The 23,276-nt window shown below is 40.4% G+C and overlaps 1 protein-coding gene across 1 annotated transcript in view; it reads left to right on the top strand.

The window, feature by feature from the left end:
- BEND2 (BEN domain containing 2) overlaps nt 1-23,068 on the top strand; it is a 65,039-nt gene extending 41,971 nt beyond the window's left edge. Inside the window, exons 6-11 of the mRNA XM_058441574.1 lie at nt 7,463-7,603; nt 10,328-10,528; nt 12,014-12,135; nt 13,850-14,078; nt 16,900-17,103; nt 22,861-23,068. Of these exons, the coding sequence (XP_058297557.1) occupies nt 7,463-7,603; nt 10,328-10,528; nt 12,014-12,135; nt 13,850-14,078; nt 16,900-17,103; nt 22,861-23,066 (1,103 nt within the window). The 3' untranslated portion in view covers nt 23,067-23,068. The remainder of the gene's footprint in view (nt 1-7,462; nt 7,604-10,327; nt 10,529-12,013; nt 12,136-13,849; nt 14,079-16,899; nt 17,104-22,860) is intronic.
- The last annotated feature ends 208 nt before the right edge of the window (nt 23,069-23,276 follow it).

Here is a 23,276-nt window from a genome sequence, read left to right as displayed (position 1 = left end):
ATTACAAGCGTGAGCCACCGCGCCCGGCCTCTTCTTTTTTGATGTAGGCACTTATAGCTGTAAATTTCTCTCTTACTACTGCTTTTGCTCTATCCCATAAGTTTTGGTATGTTGTGTTTCCATTACCATTTGTTTCAAGATTTTTTTCTCAATTTCCCTCTTAATTTCTTCATTGACCATTCATTTACCATTGCGCACTGATCATTTAAGAACATATTATTTAATTTTCATGTATAGTTTCCCAAATTCCTCATTACTAATTTCTGGCTTTATTCCATTGTAGTCAGAGAAGATGCTTGAAATTGAATAATTTTCAATTCTTTTCAATATTTTCAGACTTATTTTGTGACTTAACATATGGTCAATCCTTGAGAATGATTCATGTGCTGAGGAGAAATATTAATAGATATTTGCAGAACAGCTGCAGAATATACATTTAATATATCTGTGAAATGTTCATATCTATTAGATCCATTTGGTCTATAGTAAAGATTAAATCTGATCTTTCTTTGTTAATATTCTGTCTGAATGATCTGTCCAATGCTGAAAGTGAGGTGTTGAAGTCTCTGGCTATTAGTATTGTGGCCTATCTCTCTCTTTAGCTCTAATAATATTTGCTTTATATATGTGGGTACACCAGTGTTGGGTGCATAGAGATTTACAATTGTTATATCCTTTTGCTGAATTGACCCCTTAATCATTATGTAATGGTCTCCTTTGTCTCTTCTTGCAGTTTTTTGTCTTGAAATCTATTTTGTTTGATATAAGTACAGCTACTCCTACTCTTTTTTGGTTTCCATTGGCATGGAGTATCTTTTTCCATCCCTTTATTTTCAGCATATCTTTACAGGTGAAGTGTGCTTCTTGTACACAACAGATCATTGTTTCTTGCTTTTTTTATCCATTCAGCCACTCTATCTTTTGATTGGAGAGTTTAGTCCATTTACATTCAATTTTTTTTATTGGTAAGTTGGGACTTTTTCCTGCCATTTTATTATTTGTTCTCTGGTTGTTTTTCGGTCTTCTCTTCCTTCCTTCTTTCCTTCCTTCCTGTCTTCCTTTTAGTGAAGGTAATTTTTTCTGGTGGTATGATTTAATTTCTTGTTTTATTTTTTGTGTGTCCATTGTATCTTTTTTTTTTTTTCCAGACAGGGTCTTTCTCTGTTGCCCAGGCGGGAGTGCACTGGTACGATCTTGGCTCACTGTACCCTTGACTCCCCAGGCTCAAGTGATCTTCCCACCTCAGCCTCCAAAGTAGCTTGGACTGCAGGCATGTGCCCCCATACCCAGATAACTTTTTGTATTTCTTGTAGTGATAGGGTTTTGCCATGTTTCCCAGGCTGAACTTTTCTTGAACTCCTAGGCTCAAGTGATCCTCCCACCTCGGCCTCCCAAAGTGCTGGAATTACAGGCATAGACCACCATGCCCAGCCCTATTGTATGTTGTTTGCTTTGAGGTTACCATGAGGTTTGCAAATACTGTCTTATAACCCATTATTTTAAACTAATGACAACTTAACACTGATTGCACAAACCAACCAACAAGCAAAAAGAAAACTAATGAAAACTCTACACTTTAACTTAATTTCCCTTTTTAACTTTTTGTTTTCTCTTTATGTCTTATTGTACTGTCTTTTTGAATTTTTTATTTTATTTATTTATTTATTTATTTCCGACTGAGTTTCCCTCTTTTCACCCAGGCTGGAGTGCAATGGCACGATCTCGGCTCACTGCAACCTCTGCCTCCTGGGTTCAAGCAATTCTCCTGCCCCAGCCTCCTGAGTAGCAGGGATTACTGGCACCCGCCACCATGCCTGGCTACTTTTTGTATTTTTAGTAGAGTCAGGGTTTCACCATGTTGGCCAGGCTGGTCTCAAACTCCTGACCTCAGGTGATCTGCCCGCCTCGGCCTCCCAAAGTGCTGGGATTACAGGTGTCAACCACTGCACCCTGCCTGTACTGTCTATGTCATGAAAAGTTGTTGTAGTTATTATTTTTGATTGGGTCATCATTTAGTCTTTCTACTTAAGAGTATTTTACACAGCACAATGACAGTGTTATAATACTCTGTGTGTTGTTATTGCCAATAAGTTTTATACCTTCAGATGATTTATTATTGGTAATTAATGTCTTTTTCTTTCAGATTGAAGAACTCTCTTTAGCATTTCTTACAGGATAGGCCTGGTGTTGATGAAATCTGTCAGCTTTTGTTTGTCTGGGAAAGTCTTTATTTCTCCTTCATGTTTGAAGGATATTTTCACCAGATATGCTATTCTAGGATAAAATTTTTTTCCTTCAGCACTTTAAATATGTCATGGAACTCTCTCCTGGCCTGTAAGATTTCCACTGAAAAGTCTGCTGCCCGTCGTATTGGAGGTCTTTGTATGTTGTTTGTTTCTTTTCTCTTACTGCTTTTAGGATCCTTTTGTAATCCTTGCCCTTTGAGAGTTTGATTATTAAATGTCTTGAGGTAGTCTTCTTCAGGTGAAATCTGCTTGGTGTTCTATAACCTTGTACTTGGATATTCTTTCTCTAAGTTTGGAAAGTTGTCTATTATTATTATTATTATTTTTGAGACAGAGTCTTGCTGTGTCACCTAGGCTGGAGTGCAGTGGCGTGATCTCAGCTCACTGCAACCTCCACCTCCTGGGTTCAAGTGATTCTCATGCCTCAGCCTCCTAAGTAGTTGGGATTATAGGCACGTGCCACCATGCCCGGCTAATTTTTTGTATTTTTAGTAGAAACGGGGTTTTGTCATGTTGCCCAGGCTGGTCTTGAACTCCTGAGCTCAGGCAGTCTGCCTGCCCTGGCCTCCCAAAGTGTTAGGATTGCAGGCATGAGCCACTGCGCCCAGCCAATCTTTTTGAATACACTTTCTACCCCATCTTTCTCTTGATGTCCTCTTTAAGGCCAATAACTCTTGGGTTTGCCTTTTTGAGGCTGTTTTCTAGATCTTGTAGACATGCTTCATTCTTTTTTTTTGTCTTTTTTGTATTTTCAAATAGCTTGTCTTCAAGCTCACTAATTCTTTCTTCTGCTTTATCAGTTCTGCTATTAAGAGACCCTGATGCATTCTTCAGTATGTCAACCGCATTTTTCAACTCCAGAATTTCTGCTTGATACTTTTTATTTCAATCTCTTTGTTAAATTTATCTGATAGAATTATGAATTCCTTCTTTGTGCTATCTTGAATTTCTTTGAGTTTCCTCAAAACAACTATTTTGAAATCGGTGTTGGAAAGGTCAGATATCTCTGTTTCTCTGGGATTGGTCCCTGGTGCCTTATTTCATTCGTTTGGTGAGGTCATGTTTTCCTGGATGGAGTTGATGCTTGTTGATGTTCGTCTGTCTGGGCATTGAAGAGTTAGATATTTATTGTTGTCTTTGCTGTCTGGGCTTACTTGTGCCATCCTTCTTGGAAAGGCTTTCCAGGTATTTGAAGGGACTTGGATGTTGTGATCTAAGTTTTTGGTCACTGAAGCCATATCTGCACCAGGGGACACCCCAAGCCCAGTAATGCAGTGGCTCTTGAAGACTTGTAGAGGTGCCGCCTTGGTGATCTTGGTTAAGATCCAGAAGAATTCTCTGGATTACCAGGCAGAGACTCTTGTTCTTTTTTTGAGATGGAGTCTCACTCTGTTGCCCAGGCTGGAATGCAGTGGTGTGATCTCAGCTCACTGCAATCTCCACCTCCCGGGCTCAAGCGATTCTCCTGCCTCAGCCTCCCAAGTAGCTGAGATTACAGGTGTGCATCACCATGCCCGGCTAATTTTTGTATTTTTAGTAGAGATGGGGTTTCACCATGTTGGCCAGGCTGGTCTCGAACTCCTGACCTCAGGTGATCTGCCCGCCTCAGCCTCCCAAAGTGCTGGGATTACAGGAATGAGCCACTGCACCTGGCCTCTTCCCTTACGTTCTCCCAAACAAAGGAGTCTCTCTCTATGGTGAGCTGCCTGGAGCTGGGGGAGGGGTGACACAAACACCCCTGTGGCCACCACCACTGCGACTGTGCTGGGTCAGACCTGAAGCCAGCAGAACCCTGAGTCTTGCCCAAGGCTCACTGTAACCACTACCTGGCTATAGCGTGTGCTTGCTCAAGGCCTTCAGCCTCTACAATCAGTAGGTGGTGAAGCCAGCCAGGCTTGTGTCCTTCCGTTCAGTGCAGTGAGTTCTCCCCAGCCCTGGGCAGGTCCAGAGATGCCAATCAGAAACCAGGGCCTGGAGCTGGAGACCTCAGAATCTACCTGGTGCTCTGTTCTACTGTGGCTGAGCTGGCACCCAAGCCACAAGACAAAGTCCTTCCCACTCTTCCCTCCCGTTTCTATAAGCAGAGAAGTCTCTCCTTGTGGCCACCACTGCCACAGGCCCACAAGGGGTACCGCCAGGCCACCGCTGCTCTTCACTCAGCTTACGGTGAATGCTGCCAGGCCTGGGACTCACTCTTCAGGGCAGTGGGCTCCCCTCTGGCCCAGGGCAGGCCCAGAAATGCCATCTAAGAGCCAAGGCCTGGAATCAGGGACCCCAAGAGCCCACTTGGTACCCTACCCCACTGTGGCCGAGCTGGGACCTAAGCTGATTTTGGATTTCTTATTAAGGTGCTTTTTTGTGTAGACAGTTGTTAAATTCGGTGTTCTTGAGAACAATCAGTGGAGGCTTCTATTTAGCCATCTTGCTCCCAAGCTGTGTCCTGTGTATTTTAAAATTTCCTTGGAGACTTCTTTTTGACATGTGGATTATTTAGGAGTTTGCTGTTTAATTTCCAAGTGTTTATAGATTTTTCTCTTGTCTCTTATTGATTTCTAGTTTGGTTCCACTGTGGTCTGAAAATATACTCTATATGATTTCAATTCTTTTATATTTATTGAGGTTTTTTCCTTTGGCTCAGGATGTGGTCTGTCTTCGTGAATGGTCTATAGGCATTTGAAAAAAAAATGTGTATTCTGCTTTTATTAGATGGAATGTTCTATAATGAAAATCATGTTGGTTGGTTGTGTGTTACTCAGGTCTTCTCTGTCCTTGCTGATGTTCTGTCTGGTTGTTCTTTTTTTTTTTTTTTTTTTTTGAGACAGAGTCTCGCTCTGTCACCCAGGCTGGAGTGCAGTGGTGTGATCTTGGCTCACTGCAACCCCTGCCTCCTGGGTTCAAGTGATTCTTGGGCCTCAGCCTCCTGAGTAGCTGGAACTATAGGCGTGTGCTACCACGCCTGGCTAATTTTTGTATTTTTAGTAGAGATGGGATTTCACCATGTTGGCCAGGCTGGTCTCTAATTCCTGACCTCCAGGTGATCTGCCCATCTCAGCCTCCCAAAGTGCTGGGATTACAGGCATGAGCCCCCCGTGCCCCGCCTCTGTAAGGTTGTTCTGTCAGTTGCTGAGAGGTGGGTATTGAGGTCCTCAATATAATTGTGGGTTCGTCTATTTTGCCTTTCTACTCTTTCAGTTTTTGCTTTATATATTTTTAGACACTTTTGATTGGTGTGAACATATTGAGGATCATTATATTTTCCTGGGGGTTAACCCTTTTATTGTTATGTAGTGTTCTTATTTGTCTCTGGTAACTTTCTTTGCTCTGAAGTCTGTTTATTTTATCTGATATCAATATAGCCACTCTGCTTTCTTTTTTTTTGGATTAATATTTGCATGGTGCATTAGTCCATTTTCATACTGCTATAAAGAAGTACCTGAGGCTGGGAAATTTGTGAAGAAAAGATGTTTAATTGACTCAGAGTTCCACAGCCTTAACAGGAAGCATGACTGGGAGATCTCAGGAAACTTAAAGTCATGGCAGAAGGTGAAGGGGAAGCAAGCACCTTCTTCACATGGTGGCAGGAGAGACCAAAGGGGGAAGTGCCACACACTTTTAAACCATCAGATCTCGTGAGAACTCACTCACTCTCATGAGACCAGCAAGGGGGAAATCTGCACACATTATCCAGTCACCTCCCACCGGGCCCCTCCTCCAATTTGACATGAAGTTTAGGCAGGGATACAAATCCAAACCATATCACATGGTATATATTTTTCATTCTTTTACTTTTAACCTACTTATGTTACTGAATTTGTAGAGTTTCTAATAAAGAGCATATAGTTGGGTCTTGTTTTTCTTTTCATTTACACTACCTGGCAATCAAGGGTCTTGTTTTTTATCTACTTGGTCAATTGCTGCCACTTAATTGGTATGTTTAGATCATTTACATTTAACGTAATTATTGATACAGGGTTTAAGTCTTCCATTTTATTATTTTTCTGTCTATTTTCTGTTTCTCATTCTCCTTTTCTTTTTCTTGCCTTCCTGTGAGTTACATGAACATTTTAAGTATTCCATCTTGATTTGTTTGTTTTTGAGTATATTGATTTGTGCAGTTTTCCTAGTGGTTGCTCTGAGTGTTACTGTATACGTATGTGACTTATCACTGCCTGTTGGAATCAGCATTTTACCACTTGGAATGAAGTGTTGAAACTTTAATTCCACTTAGGTTTCTTTTTTCTCCCCACCTTTAAATATCATTGTTATAGGTATCAGATGGTGTTTTCATTTTTGTTTCAGTCATTCCATATGATTTAGAGAACTCATGATGGTTTTGTATCGCCTGTCTTTCTGCTCTTTCTCTTCTTCATTTTTATTGCTGAATAGTATTCCGTGGTATGGATTTACCACGGTTTCTTTAACCATTCACCTATTGAAGGACACTTGGATTGTTTTCAGGTTTTGGCTATCACAAATAAAGCTGCTGAGGATACTCATGTGAAGGTTTTCGTGTCAACATGAGCTCTTATTTCTGTGGGATAAATAACTAAGAGTGAAATTTCCAGCAATTTCACTCTTAGGTGCTTAACCCTAAAAAAAAGCCTGCAATTAATGACCACATTTTAAATTATAATAATAATTACAATAATAGTAATTGTAATTACAAATGTAGTAATTGTTTTCCAGTGTGGCTGTTCCATTTCTCCACATGCATCTTTCTATTCTTTCTTCCTTTCTGATGTGCCACTGTTCCTTCTATCATCATAACCTTTCTGTTTGAAGATCTTCTTTCAGCCATTCTTTAAGAGTAGGTCTCCAGCACTTTGGGAGGCTGAGGCAGGCAGATCACTTGAGGTCAGGAGTTCATGACCAGCCTGGCCAACATGGCAAAACCCCATGTCTATTAAAAATACAAAAATTAGCCAGGTGTGGTGGTGGGTGCCTGTAATTCCAGCTACTCGGAAGGCTAAGGCATGAGAATTGCTTGAACCCAGTGGGCAGAGGTTGTAGTAAGCCAAGATCATGCCATTGCACTCCAGCCTGGGCAACATAGTCTTAAAAAAAAAAAAAAGAAAGAAAGAAAGAAAAAAAAAGAGTAGGTCTGCTGGCAACAAGTCTTTTTAGTTTTCTTTTGTCTGAGAGTGTATTTCCCCTCTGTACCTGAAAAACAGTTTTGCTGGATATAGAATTGTCAGTTGAGAGTTCTTTTCTTTCAGCACTGTTTCCTCCGAATATTTTGGTAAAAGTAGACACCACAACGGAAAACAGCCTCAACACAATGAATTGCTCAACTTTATTGGACAGTGACAGTGGCCAGGATTCTTCCTCATCATCTGTCTGTATCCCTCCCAAGTATGGTGAGTTTGAAATAACACACATTATAAGTGGCACTATTTGAGCTGCATTCTTCCACTTCCTTGATGCAAGACAGTGAAAGCTGTGTGTTTCCTATTTTGAGGACAGGTTTTAGGTGATATTCAGAACCATGACTAATGTTTATTGAGTGCATATTACTTGCAAGGCACTGTGCTAAACAATTAACATGCCTCTTCTCCACTTATACCCATAATGACTCCATGGTGTTGGCACTTTTATTATCCCTATCCCCAAGGTCACAGAGCTGGTGAGTAGGACTTGAGCTCTGCCCCAGCTTTCTCTGACTTTAAAACTCATGTGTCTTTTTTCTTTTTGAGGTGGAGTCTTGCTCTATTGCCCAGGCTGGAGTGCAGTGGCATGATCTTGGCTCTCTGCAACCTCCACCTCCCAGGTTCAAGCGATTCTTCTGCCTTAGCCCCCCAAGTAGCTGGAATTACAAGCACACACCACCACGCCCAGCTAGTTTTTGTATTTTTAGTAGAGATGGGGTTTGGCCATTTTGGCCAGGCTGTTCTCAAACTCCTAGCCTCAAGTGATCCATCTGCCTCTGCCTCCCAAAGTGCTAGGATTACAGGCATGAGCCACTGTAACTGGCCTAAAGCTCATGTTTCTTACCAGTTTACTGTACTGCCTGCCAAGCCACAGTGGCAGAGATGAGGGGACCCCAAGCTCTGTGGCTTCTAAGGGTAAGCCTTCCAAATATTTTATAGTCAGTTCATTTTTGTCTCAACTTCTAAGCAGCTTACCTCTTATTAATATCCTAGAACAGGGGTCAGGAAACCTTTTCTGTGAAGGGCTAGATAGTATTGTCTGTCACAAATACCCACCTTTGCTGTTGTAAGATAAGAGCAGCCTCAGCCCATAGAGGAATGAATAGGTGTGGCCATGGCCAGCACACCTTTCACACACATCGGTGGGGGGATGGGCCAGTGGACTGCAGTTTGTTGACTGCCTTCCTAGAGGAGAGCTTATTCCTTTAAACTATTTTATTACTCAAACTAGAAGAAATTTCAAAAATTGTGGTCTCGGCTGGGCATGGTGGCTCAGGCTTGTTAATCCCAGCAATCTGGGAGGCTGAGGTGGGAAAATCGCTTGAGCCCAGGAGTTTGAGACCAGTGTGGGCAACACAGCAAAACCCCATCTCTACAAAAAATACAAAAAATTAGCCAGGCGTGGTGGCATGTGCCTGTAATCCCAGCTACTTGGGAGGCTGAGGTGGGAGGATCACTTGAGCAGCCCGGAAGTTTGAGGCTATAGTGAGCCATGATCATGCCACTGTACTCCAGCCAAAAAAAAACAGAAACAAAAGTTGATTTTCTGTACTAAAATGGGCACTGTGATACATTGTTAGAAGTATACATTGGAGCAAACTTTCTGAAAGATAGTTTGTAGAAAAATCCATAAAAATATTTATGGCAGTTGACTGTAATCTCACTTTATCTGAAAGTATAATAAAAAATTACATAAAAATTTTGGTACAAGAATGTCCTTTACAGAATCATTTGGAAAAATTGGAAGCAAACAAACAAAAATAAATGATGATAGAGAATTAATCACTTGACTTCTGGTGTATCCACAGCATGTGAGGCAGTAAAGCCTAATGGTTGAGGGCATGAGCTCTCATGTCTGCCTGCTTGATTTCAAATCCCAGCTCTGTGTCTTACTAACCTTATGACCTTCAGCCACTTTCCTAACCTAAATACTAGTTTCTTCAGTTGTGAAGTGACAAAAATAATAGTGTCTACTTCATAGAATTGTGAGGATCAAATTGGACAATGCATTTAAAACTCTTAACACAATGCCTGGGATGTAAATACAACATAAATGTCACTTGTCAGGAAAATCATGATGACAGGAATGTAGATTTTAAAAAAAAGATGAAAACAGAGAAATGCTCAAAATATAATGTTAACTGAAAAAGCAGGATTTAAACTATTCTTAAAGTATGATTTCAATTTTGTCTTTTAAAAAATAGGAAAAAGAATGGAAGATATTAGTAGAAGATTCATGGTTTAGAGCAGTTAACTCATAAACAGACAGATTTTAAAACTGGTTCTGTAACTAGCAGTGTGACCTTTTCAAATAACTTATCTCCTTTGGGTCTCAGTCTCCTCATTTGGAAATAATGGGGTGGGGATATTGGGGTGGGAGTAATGATAGAGTTGTTAGAATGATGAAACTGAGCTAGTGCATAGATGTAAAATATTTAGCATATGCCTGATATACAGGAACTACTGATAAATGCTAGCTATTTGAAAATTTTCTTAATGATCCCCACCCACGCTTTCAACATTGTCTTCTGGGGACATCCACTCGCCCAGTAGAATGGCTCTGAGTGTACTTTTAGAGTGTGAAATGGAGCAGTGGGAACTCAGGGCAACATGTTTACATATGCACCTGCAGCCTAACAATGATGTGTGTTCAAGCTAATGAACAGAGTAGTTCAATACAGCAAGCTCAAGACCAGCAGAAGTGAAGAATGTTGACAGTTTGGCAGATGGTGTCAAAGAGACCCATTTAAGGAAAGGAAGAGATAAGCATAGAAAAAAAATTCACCCAAGTAGAAATTCATGAATTAGAAATCAGTTTATTGCATTTGCCTTATTTGATGAAAAAGAAGAAATCAGTGTAATTCTCTTGTGTACTTTGAGGGTACCCTTGCACGACAAAACCAAGGATGTTCCTTTTTCTCTTTATTTTTAAAGGCTATCTTGGTGATCCAAAAAGAAATGTCAGAGTACTTAAAACTCATTTGCTGGCCGTACAAAATATGACCAAACCTAAGCAAGCAGGCTGCTACTTGGTTCGTATTTTGTTCTCCAAGGAAATCCTGATTAGCAGCTCAGTGAATATCCATTTGAAAGACAGCCAATCCCTCGATCCAAACAAAATGGCTGCATTGAGAGGTATGTGTACATAAAGTGATAATGGAATCTTATTTTTAATCATCATTTGGTCATATAATGAATGTTATTGGCAGTTGAAGGAATAACAATAAGTCTGTGTAAATCTTAAAACTATTCATTTTTTTCCACCTGTCTGACCCTGATTTTACAACTTAATAATATATAATTGGTAACAATTTCCAAAGAATAAAACTTGTCCATTGACTTGAATAGTTGAATAAGACAAGCCTCATCTATTATAGTTGTTTATGGTTAGTACTAAGTCAATTCTTTAGCCCTGAAACTTGCTACCCCCAAAAAAAAAAAAAAAAAAAAGGAAAAAGCTCCCTCTGCCAAAAGGTAGTGGTGGTGGGTGGGGGCAGGGGGGCGGGGGGAATAAAAGACTTGTCAGTGCTAGTGACTAGCAACACAGAAATAGAATTTTATGATTAGTTCTTTTTAGCCTCCTGCCTTCCTGCCTTCCAGACATGTCTATTGAGATCCTAGAACTCATGGGTACTAAGGATACCACAATGAATAAGTGTTTCTGCCTATGAGGAGCTCATAGTCTAGAAAGGGACATGTTGATGGAAACAGATACATCCCAGTCCAGTGTGGTAGTGTTGGGGAAGCTCAGAGCAGCTGCTTTGAGGGAGTTGGGGAAGGCTTAGCTAAGGACAGGACGTTTGAGCTGGATTCTGAAGGACTCCTTCAGTAGGTAGAGGGAACAGGAGGATGTTCTAGGCAGAGGGAAGAGCTGGGGAAGATAGACAGGATGAGTGAGCCCCTGGTGTAATCATGTTTGCAGTAACACTAGTTTCTCTTGATATGTTTCCTTTTAGTTCTGATGTATCCATTGGATTATTAAATGATCTGAGCACCCTGAAATAGTTAACGTTTGGTTACACACTTAAAATTTTTTTTTCAGTCACATGGTCTTGCTCTGTCACCCAGGCTGGAGTGCAGTGGTTTGATCATAGCTCGGTGCAGCCTCGAACTCCTGGGCTCAAGCAACCCTTCCTCCCCAGCCTCCTGAGTAGCTAGGCCCACAGGTGCATGCCACCATACCCAGCTAAGTTTTGTATTTTTTATAGAGATGGAGGTCTCACTTTGCTGCCCAAGCTGTTCTCAAACTCCTGATCTCAAGCGATCCTCCCGCCTTGACCTCCCAAAACACTGGGGTTACAGACATAAGCCACTGTGCCCGGCCTACACAATTTTTTTTTTTTTTTGAGCACCAAGAGCTCAATATTAGCTTCCTACATCAGTGTTTTAGGGGATCTCATGGTAGGGGAAATAATTCAACAAAGCATCCTCATTGGGTGGAATTTCTAAACTCTCAGAAAGAATAAGAGAAAAGGATGAGAAGTAGAAAGAGAAAAAGTCACCAGAGTGCTCACCATTACACAATGGAACCATCTAAAAGTCAATATTTAAAGAAAAAATTTTTTCATTAGTTTGTTAATTTTTTTTCTAATATTCATGAATACTTTCTGCTGTTTGCAGAATATCTGGCGACAACTTTTCCCACCTGTGATTTGCGTGAACATGGAAAAGACTGGCAGGACTGTATTTCTGGTATCAATTCTATGATCTACTGTTTATGTTCTGAAGCCAAGAGTACTCTAGTAAGTTATTTTTCATCTAAATATGGTAACTGTTACCTGAGTTTGTACTGTGTACAGTTTCAAAACTGATAGCGTGAGGCACAGACTCTTTAGGCCATGTGCTAAAATTCTCATTAACTTAGGGGGCATGGGATGTTCTTTCAAAAGCATACTGCATGTTTATTTTACTTTTTTGATATTTATGCTCTATAAAAATATCCTAAAGATAAATAAAATAAAGTACTATAATTAGTATATTTGAAGCCAAGGATAATACTAGGAAAATAGTTTCAGCTACAAAGATATTTGGCAAATCTTTTTCAGTATCTCACCGAGCAACACAAAAAGGAGCCAGCCGTGTGCTCCTTGGCTGTTTCAATGGTAGCTGAGGAGGTGCAGGGGAAAATGCAGGCACTTCATTACTTGTTCACTTTTAGTGATGATGGAACTTGGTGAAATAAACGCATGTCATGACGTTAAACGATTACAGATATTTTACACTCCGTATAGTTATGTGGTAGCAGAAATCTAGTTTCTCTTTCCTCCAGTCTATCTTCAAAGTACATTAGAGATTTTTGTTTGTTTTACCACAACCGGGCCATTAGGGAAGAGTGTCATATCTGTTGTCTTCTGATGAAACATGTATCTTAATGACAATTCCTAATTTCCACCAACCCCCTTTTCTTCTGGCCATGTCTAGTCACTCCTGTGTCTCTAGAGTAAGTTTATGGAAACAATTTGCCAAGAATATTTGTAGCTGAGCGTATGTTTTCCTGGTGAACGGGTTGATTTCAGTGATAGCTCAAGCACCATCTGCCTGAAACCAAATCTGCTTATTTTTAACATTCCATTTTATAGCCTTCAAAAATTGCACCCTAAACAATTTGAATGTAAAATTAAGACACTGCCTGGAAAATGGTAATTTGCATTTTTGCTTAGGTGTCAGAAGAGAAGCAGTGTCTGCCAAGTGCCTGCTGTGTGCTTGACTAGGAATGGGACAGGTCCTTGCCACTCAGAGTAGGTCCACAGCCCAGCAGCAGTGGACCACTGGCAAGCTTGTGAAAAATGCAGGGTCTTGATTCAGAGGCAAAATTTGCATTTTAGCAAGACCCTCCCCAACCCCCGTCCCCAAGGTGATTTGTGTGCACACTAAAGTTCAAGAAGCACTAACCCAGAACAGTGGTTGTCAACTCTGGGTGCATATTAGAATAACACGAGACACTTTTAAAAATAGTTACTAACGCCTGAGCTCCCCACTCCCATCGCCAGAGATTCTGGCTGAATTTGCCTAGGGTGGGGCCCAGCACAACCATTTTATTTTTACAGATCCTGAAGGTCATTCAAATGGGCAGCCAGACTTGAGCGCCACTAGGGAAAAAGAATACAAACAAAACATGAGAAACAAAAAGTGGTCATCCCCAAGAAACTCACTGCTTTGTTTATTTGTGAAATGTTTATTATGCGCTGAATTTGTACCAGCAGTTCTCATTTAGCTCCTTAGACAGAGCTACAAAATCCTCCAAGGAGCAGCGGGTCATGACGGCTTGCGGAAGAAGCCACCCCTTTCCTTCTTTCCAGATGGTATTGCGACACACAATATTCCTACGGCTTCAGCCCACCTTTTAAAGAGTCAGTTGCTTCCCTAGCAACCTGGGGGGCCTGGTAGGTGGTAGAGCACAAACATATTTTCTTGCTGTGGGACTTTGTTTACAGATATGGTTTTGTGTTTCAACAGAAAACTCTTTGCAAAAATAAAAACCGTACCAACCGTGTTGCACCAGCATCTGCAGATAGAAATGATCAAAGGGGCAGAGATGGTGGTGAAGGCAGTTCTTGGATGTTTCAGCCAATGTATAACTCCGAAATGAGAGAAAAGGGGAACTTGCAGCCAAACAGTAATGCTATCCCTGAAGGAATGCAAGAACCTTCCACTGATAATCCAGAGGAAACTGGTGAAGCATGGGGTGAGTTTTTTAAAAACTTATATTTAAATAAGTTCTCTTGCTGATAAATGTTGAATCTGAGTGATGCATTTATGGGGTTCATTGTACTATTCTCTCTACTTTTATGTGTTTGAGAAATTTCATCAGAAAGTGAAATAATTTAATATCTTTTATTAATGAGTTAATGAAATATATAGACACATGGTTCTGAGACTTATTGTTATTTTTCCTACGGAAAGCGGCTCTTTGCTGACTCACTGGACTGTGTGAGTTCTGATAAGGCACTGTCGTCCGTGGTGAAGGGGAGAGGCTGCAGCTGAGATGCACTTCTTGTTCTCTGTGCGCCTGGCACATTGAAGGTGCACAGTAGGATTTTTGGCATGAATTCGTGAATCTCATCTCTCAGAACATTGTGCTCCCGCTGCTAAACTGTCTGCTGAAGGCGCCTCCTGCTTTGATGGGTGTCAAGTGGCAGTGGTTCAGTAGTGACTGTGCCACCTGCCACTTGTGCTTCCCAATGCATCCTCCCAGGGCGCTGGGCTTCAGCATCACCCATACCGATGAGTGACGTCTGAAGTAGCAAAACTTTATTCTGTCTGTACCTTGCTCCCATGTTGACCCTAAGTAGAATACTACCTGGGATCCTTTTCAAACGAAATTATTGACATGATATAGCTTTATTTCTTCCATTATAAAAGTAATCTAACTACTGTATTTGTTAAGATTGTACACTATAGACACAGATTGGATAAATTAAACAACACAATCACCAGTTGAATAGCTCCTGTATTCAAAGAAGCAAAGAACCGAGTGAGCCTCAGGCAGGCAGGAGCTAGAGCAGCCCCAAGACTGTGAGAACTTGGGCCACGTATCTCTAATGCTGACTCAGCTATAAAGAGGGGACAGGGCGACTAAGCCTACTGTGAGCCAAGCAGTCACTGCAGTGTGTATGGAGTCTGTTATGCCATTTTATTTTAAAAATTGGAAAATATTTTTAAGAGGGGGAAAAAAGCTCCCACAATCAAAATACTTTAAAAAACTATTGTGGGCATTTTCATTTTCCTCCAGTTTTTTTTTTCCTGTGAACATTTTGAAACATTATGATTGCCGTATAATTACTCTCCTTCTCTAATATTATCATATGTATCTATTTTTCCTCAAGAATCTACAATCTTCATAATCATTGCTCTTAATAGGATTATAGCATTCCATTAATTAAGTGCACCCCAATTTATTTAATTGCCTCCTACTTTGTTTCTTTTTGTTGTCGTTGTCATTTTGGTTTGAGGGTTTTTTGGAAGGGGATTATAAATCAGTCTGCAAAAAAACCATCTTCATTCAGATAGATTTTTTTTTTTTTTGAGATAGAGTCCCGCTCTGTCACCCAGGCTGGAGTGCAGTGGCACAATCTCGGCTCACTGCAACCTCCACCTCCCAGGTTCAAGCGATTCTCCTGCCTCAGCCTCCTGAGTAGCTGGGACTACAGATGTGTGCCACCGTGCCCGGCTAATTTTTTTGTATTTTCAGTAGAGACAGCGTTTCACCATGTTGGCCAGGCTGATCTTGAACTCTTGACCTCAGGTGATCCACCTGCCTCAGCCTCCCAAAGTGCTGGATTACAGGTGTGAGCCACTGCACTGGCCCATTCAGATAGATTTTTCCATACTTTGGATTATTAGGTTAGGTTCTTAGAAATTGAATTACCAGGTTAAAGAATATTAACCTTTTTTTGTGACCCTTGATAAATATTACTAGGTAAATCTCCCAGAGTTAAGTCTTTGGACCCATTAAATGTGTTTCTAAATAATCTCTCCTGCTAAATGTTGAATCTGGATGATTCAACAGTTCTATTGCCACCCATTAAATGATGGATGTTCTAAGATGAAGAATATACTTACTGACTTATAATAATTATATTTTTCTAGTATATTTAACAAATAATTATTATATGTAAAATATAATATTTTTCAAATATAGTTAATTTGAATCAACTATGGACTGAAGAGAGATGATGATGATTAAGCTGTAGAGTTGAGAAATGAAGTCTTAAAACTTATTTTTCATTTCAAATAAGATATCTAAGATACAATATGTAAAGTGAACCAGCAGTGTGTTGATTTAAAATGAATTTAATACTAAATAGAAAACCTACATTTTAAAAATTATAAGTATTTCAGGAAGAATCATGGAGCTTATTTTTGAAAAAGTCCTTCTTGTAAGTAGGGAAACAATGCATTAAATTACTTAGAATTTGTTACTAAATGTAATCTTAAAACTTCTTGTATCCTAAAAGGTAACAGTATATTAAATCTTCCTGTTGAACCATGGTAGCATGTGTAATCACGGTGATTTCTACCTCATTTCTCATGCTATCTCATAATCCACTAAAAACATAAGGCTTTAGACTGGGCACAATGGCTTATACCTGTAATCCCAGCACTTTGGGAGGCCGAGGCAGGAGGATCGTTTGAACCTGGAAGTTTGAGACCAGCCTGGGGAACAAAGTGAGACCCTGTCTCTACAAAAGATACAAAAAATTAGCTGTGTGTGGTGGGGTGGGCCTATAGTCCCAGCTACTTGAGTGGCTAAGCTAAGAGGATTACTCAAGCCCTGGGAGGCTGGGGCTGCAGTGAGCCATGATTGTGCTACTGCATTCCAGCCTAGGCGACAAAGGAAGACTCTGTCTTTAAAATAAATAAAAATGTAAGGCCTTAAATTTTTTAACCTCTCAAATTCTTGAGCCTAACACTTCAGAAAAATCAATGTTTCTGTTTCAGCCTTTAAAAAATAATGCAATCTAACATCTGCTATGAAAATTGACATCTTTCTCTTTTGCTTCTAGGCTATTTTGGAAGACCATGGAGAAATATACGGATGCCACATTCAGTACTGACTTTGGCAAAAACTAAGTCTTGTGCAAGCCTGTCGGCTAGATACCTTATTCAAAAACTCTTCACAAAAGATGTCCTGATCCAAAGTAACGTCTATGGCAGTCTGAAGCATGGCCTGTCTGCCCTTGACCCCAATAAGATTAGTGCTCTCCGAGGTTTGTAGAGTATGTCTGAATAAATAAAAGCCAATTGTGTTTAAGAGAAGGGTAGAAAGAAGAATCCATTCAGGTTGTGTTTGTTCTGGGGAGAATGGAACTTAGTAATTACTGAGTCCCTCATTAGAGTACAGCAAGGAGCAAGATCATGAATTGTATTTCTCTCTGCATTTGGGTTCTTAGGGCTAATTGCTCTGTCTTGAATGGCTTTACTAGAACAGGAAAGGGGTTATTGACTGTGGCTCCCTGCTGTGGACTGCCAGGGGTATGGAAACTCAAAACACCTTCCTTGACTGAGGAGCAAGGTCAAAGCTAAAGGGCTTCATCCATTTGCAGAAGTGTCAACAATAGCACAGAAGGTTAATTTGCTAAGTTTCTTTTGTGCACGTTAGCCTAATATAGTCTCTGACATATGCCAATGAAGTAATAAAGCTTCTAAAAACTTCCTGTGAAATCTTAAATTTGGACAAAGCGGAAGCAAAATATTTCTTACTTGTGTCACTGGCACCCAGCAAAGATGTAGCTCTGATCTCAGGTGGTTCCTGTCTTCATATCATACATTTTCATAGCTAACAAATTTGAACAGCACTGGTGTTTCAGAATAAAGAAACCTGGTTTTCAGGTAGCGGCTTTTATAAGCATTTGTTATCATCTAACCCAATTGTTTTCAAACTTTTTTTTACTGCAACCCATAATAAGAACTACATTTTAGATTGTGACACAGTACATGCCTCTGTGTGAGTGTGACTTTTAAAAACCAAAGCAAAAGTTTCACAAACAGTACTTACTCTATGAGTGTTACATTCCAGTATTTTCTCTTCCATTACATTTCTTTCAAGTACTGCTATCACTGATTTCATAACCTAGTAATTGGTCACAACTTGCAACTTGAACATCACTGAGCTAACCTACTAGGCAAAAAAACTAAACTCAATTTCCCTTACTTTATGGTTAAAAAAAAAGTTTGTAGGCAATTCTGAAATGAATGTGTTTATAGAAGAAATAGTGTCTTTCCAATTACTTTTTTTTAATGTGGGGGAAAATAGGTGACATTTATAGTTCTTTAATATCTGGAAAAGATTATTTCTTTAAAAGTTGATGAAAAATATTTTCCTAAGCCTTTTATCATTTTATCTCTCACTGAATTATATTAAAATCTGGAAGATGTCTTTTGCAGTAAACAAATATTCAGCACGAGTTTGACATATTATCCACATAGAGCAGATTTTAACAAATTTCTCCTAAGACTCAAAGTTCTATTGCTTTGTAGAAGGGCAATCATTTGAGTTATTTCAGCAGAGGGAAGACAGTAGAGCCATTGTTGTCTGAAGGGGCAGAGCCAGCCCCAAGGAGTAGAAGCTGACAAGAAAGTCTGTTTCACTTTAATATAAAGATAAAATGAACTTGGAAAAGGAAAAGTCAGAGCAAAGGCTGGGTGACCAGATATGAGAGAAGAGACCTGCACTCGTGGGAGGACTGGGCTTATGACCCCTAATATGATTTCTGTTAAAGTACTCCTTCATTCGAAATGAGTTCAAACATACAGAAATGTGTGGAAAATAATATAATAAATACCTGTCTACCCCCATCACTGATAATAGACATTTCGTGTTTTGTGCTCCAGGTTTTTGTTTTAAAAAAAAAATGAAAGCTTCACTGATATAATTAACACTCCAACTCATCATCCCTTTCCCCTATCCTGCTCCCCAGAAGTAATCACAGTCCTGGAGTTGGATATATCATTCCCATGCATGTTTTATACTTTTGCTACGTATGTTAATAGAGCCATAAATAATATATAATACTGTTCTGTAGTTATTTTATTTTATTTTATTTTTTCTTTTTTTGAGATGGGGTCTTGCTCTGTTGCCCAGGCTGGAGTGCAGTAGTGTGATTGTGGCTCACTGCAACCCTGCACTCCAGCCTCAAACTCATGGGCTCAAGCAATCCTCCCACCTTGGCCTCCCAAAGTGCTGGGATTATAGGTGTGAGCCACTGCACTCGGCATCTGGTTGTTTTAATGTACATAAATGGGGAAGTACAGTAATCTTTTTGCGCATCTTAAAATCACTCAACATTATGTTTTTGAGATCTGTTCATACATTTGAACTGCTGATTTATATCCCATTGAATGAATAAACCAATTTATTCTTCTATTCTAATATAGTTTCTTACCGTAATATTTTGTTATTTGGGGGAAAAGCTTCTGAAAATTAGTACTCAAAGGTAACTCTGTCCAGGAGCCAAAGGTGTTGATTTCATATAAATAACTATTATCTGATGCTCTCTGATGAGAGTTCAGTATCACTTAAGGGCTCTTAATTGATAGGGAGGAAGTTAGTAGGCAGATTTGCAATTAGCGAACAACCCTCACTCCTTAAACCCCCATCCATGTCTTTATATTGCAGAACTGTCGAATCTTAGCTATAGGAAATACTTTACAGGCCCTCTAATACAACATCCCACCCACAGCAGGAACTCCTATCTCAGCTTTGACAGAGTCACCTCCCCTGGGCTTGAACACTTCCATTGATGAGGCACCCGCTGTCTCAGCTCCAATTCATGGGAAAGTTCTTTTAGTGACTCAAAATGTACCTTCCCTTGTAAATCATACACATTTGTCCTGGTTATCCCTTCTCCACCTAAACAGGGTCAATCCAATCACTTTTCAGAGGTTGGGCCTTCAAGCAGTTAATGACAGCTATCACTTCCTGCTGGAGCATTAGGAGATCATAAAGACATTCCCTTTTAAGTTCAGAACCGAGTGAGAGAGGGCTGCTCCATTCAGGCAGGTGAAGATAAAAATAGCAGCTTTATTCTTCAATCGTACATGTCCCATTCATCCCAACTTTCCAACGTAGAGGTCTCTCCACATGGTAACATGAGGGTTGGGGAGGAAATGTTCTACCCAACCTTTTCCCTCTTAAGCCTTATGCTTTTTCAGTGAAATATTAACATTTCCCTCCAGAATTCCTCACATACATGTTGCCCTGATCCTTCATGATTTGATTCAATGACTACCTTCACATGTGCTTAAATACACCCAGGATACAATAGTACAACCTATTAGGCTGTTAATGCAGCTGAAAATGTCACATGCCATTTAAACATTTACGGTCAGGTCGGGCACAATGGCTCATGCCTGTAATCCCAGCCCTTTTGGGAGCCAGAGGCAGGAGGATGCCTTGAGCTCAGGAGTTCGAGACCAGCCTGGGCAACATGGCAAAACCCTGTCTCTACAAAAAATACAAAAATTAGCTGGGCATACACTAGCTACTAGCTACTCCCTAGCTACTTGGGAGGCTGAGGCAGGAGGATCACTTGAGCCTGGAAGGTTGAGGCTGCAGTGAACTGTGTTTGTGCCACTGCACTCAAGCCTGGGTGACAGAGTGAGACCCTGTCTCAATGAAATAAAATAGAATAAAATAAAATTTGTAGTCAACTAAGACCTCTAGATCTTTCTTGCTATAACTGACATTTATCCAGTACTTATATTGTTAGTATTCAGGCTGTTACCATTTATACTGCTAGTACCTTTTAATGTTAATGTAGGAAAAATATAAATGTAAATATATTTTTTGCTGCATCATATCTTGTCAGTGTAGGTCAGCATTTTCTGAACTGTGTTTCTCCAATTCAGCTAGATGTTAATAGGTGTTTCATGAAATACCTTTTCTTTTCTTTCTTTCTTTTTTTTTTTTTTGAGACAGGGTCTCACTCTTGCCCAGGCTGGAATGCAGTGGCGTGATCACAGCTCAGTGCAGCCTTGACCTCCCAAGCTCAAATGATCCTCCCACCTCACACTCTCGAGTAGCTGGGACTACAGGCATGTGCCACCACGCCTGGCTAATTTTTTATTTTTTTGTAATGATGGATTTCACTGTGCTGACCAGGCTGGTCTCAAACTCTTGGGCTCAAGCGATTCACCCGCTTCAGCCTCCCAAAGTGCTGGAATTACAAGAGTAAGCCACTGTGCCCAGCCTCGTGAAATACTTTTAAAGTCAAATGGTTAGGAAAGACCTTAAGCAAGCACCCCAAGGACCTCAGTCAATAGATGGGTTTCATTTGACTGTCAGTTTCTTTTGTTTTGGAGACAGGGTCTCATTGCCGTTGCCCAGGCTGGAGTACAGTGGCTAGATCATGGCTCACTGCAGACTCGACTTCCCAGGCTCAGGTGATTCTCCCACCTCAGCCTCCCGAGTAGCTAGGACTGCAGGCATGCGCCACCATGCCTGGCTAATTTTTTTTATATTTTTAGTAGAGACGGGGTTTCACCATTGTTGCCCAGGCTGGTCACAAACTCCTGAGCTCAAGCAATCCGTTCTTCTTGGCCACTGCGCCTGGCCGACTGTTAGTTTCAAAACTGAATGCCTTTAGCCATCAAGCCTGCCTAAATCTCCGAGTCCTGACCCCTGACCCTCTGTTGTCCTGTGCGCTGCCACCTCCCTCATTTATGCATCCCACCAACACGGCTGCATCTGTAACATTTCAATCAGCAAAAGGAGACTCCACTTGTCTTTTCTGTGGGATTTTTCAGAGCCCTGAATATGCTTGTGTGCAATCTTAAATCCCCAAGCGGTGACTAGCTGCGGAGGGTAGCATTTCCCATTTGCGCAACTAGAACCTTCTTCCCCAAGAAACGTCTTTTATGACTAGTGTTCCAGAGAACACATTTTGGGAAACGCCAGCCAATTAGGCTCCTTGTTGCCACCTGTTGAAAGCTTTGCAAGCGCTGTATTTGTCTTCCAGTGTGGTAATTATCCCTCCCAGCTTTGCTGTTGTGGGTAGATGGGACAAACATTTTTTCCAGAACTTATTTTTGGTTAATAAAATGTTAGCAGGATAGAGTGGGGTACTGAATCCAGTGACATACCACAAAAACCTTTTTCCAGGCTACCGCTAATCCATTAATTAATTAGTCCTTTGGGTACGAAAGCCTTTTAACCTTGACATATGCTTTGCTAAAAAATTTGGATATATGTGATGTTTATGGCATTGTCCTCATTTATTAGCCTATTAACCCTATTGAAAAACAAATGAGATTAATGTAGCTAACTAATGCTAACCTGTAGGGATCACCAGATCCTTTTTCAAGGGCTGAAAGGCACTTAGACCTTTGATTACCTAATGATGTGTCTGAGGGCAGCCCTGCTCTTTTAATAAACACCTCTCTTCCCTACCTTTCTCCTTGTCTGTCTTCTTATTTTCTCTAAGAGTGCTCCTTGAATTATGTTACTCTGTCACCTTCCCTTTCAGAAGTCTTCCTCTAATTGCAAGATCTAAAGACCCTTATTCCTTTTATCAGAGATAAATCCAGCAGTACCAAAAAAGTTAGCAGTTACAGCTTCTTCCCTCTCAAAGTAGGATGACACTGCAGCCTCTTGTTCATTGCAGAGGCTTAGCATGTCTCTATCTGAGCTGATGAGTGACATGCTAGATGCTTCTTTGATACTTTTGAGTGTAACAAAAGTTGACCTTGGGTACTCAAGGCAGCAGAGGATTTCTATTCTGGTATGTGGCAATGTCATGGGAGATTGTTGCTTTATTGTGATTTAAGCATGATGCTGTTTCATATAGTTCTCTTTTTAGATTAAAAGATTTGTTCAGCTAATTTAATAATGATTATAGCCTATGTGTGTTTAATTAAAGTGTTAATGATCCTTTCACAGACACAGTAGTAGAATGAAAGTTGAATGAATTGATTTCTCTGAGAAGTGATTTGCAAGTAACTGTTATGTCTTGGGTCTTTACCACCAGAGTTCCTCCAAGAAAACTACCCAATCTGTGATCTCTCGGAAAATGGAAGAGACTGGAAGTTGTGTGTGACCTCCATCAACAGCGGTATCCGTAGCCTTAGACATGATGTCAGAAGTGCTGAAGCCAGATCTCAGTCGCTTCCAGCAGTGACCCCTCCAGAGTCGGAGAAGGAGTCAAAGCCAAGAGATCCCGACGCCACTGACTGAAGCACCTGAATGGCAGCTGCCAAACTTTTTTTTTTTCTTTTAATGTTAAGACTATTTTGTAAGTTTCTCAAGTTCTGATTCCAAGATCAGCCTGCTGTACTGGCAGAGTAGTTTGCATTTACACCTGTAGTACTTGCCAAACCTCTTTTTCTGCTCATAAAGGAGGTAGAATCACATTAGGAAGATATGTAATGTTTCATCTGTGGATTT

Source organism: Hylobates moloch, unplaced genomic scaffold (genome assembly GCF_009828535.3).
Source record: "Hylobates moloch isolate HMO894 unplaced genomic scaffold, HMol_V3 SCAFFOLD_7, whole genome shotgun sequence".
NCBI lineage: Eukaryota > Metazoa > Chordata > Mammalia > Primates > Hylobatidae > Hylobates > Hylobates moloch.
Note: the sequence above shows the minus strand (reverse complement) of the source record. Positions and strands in the feature narration are given on the sequence as shown.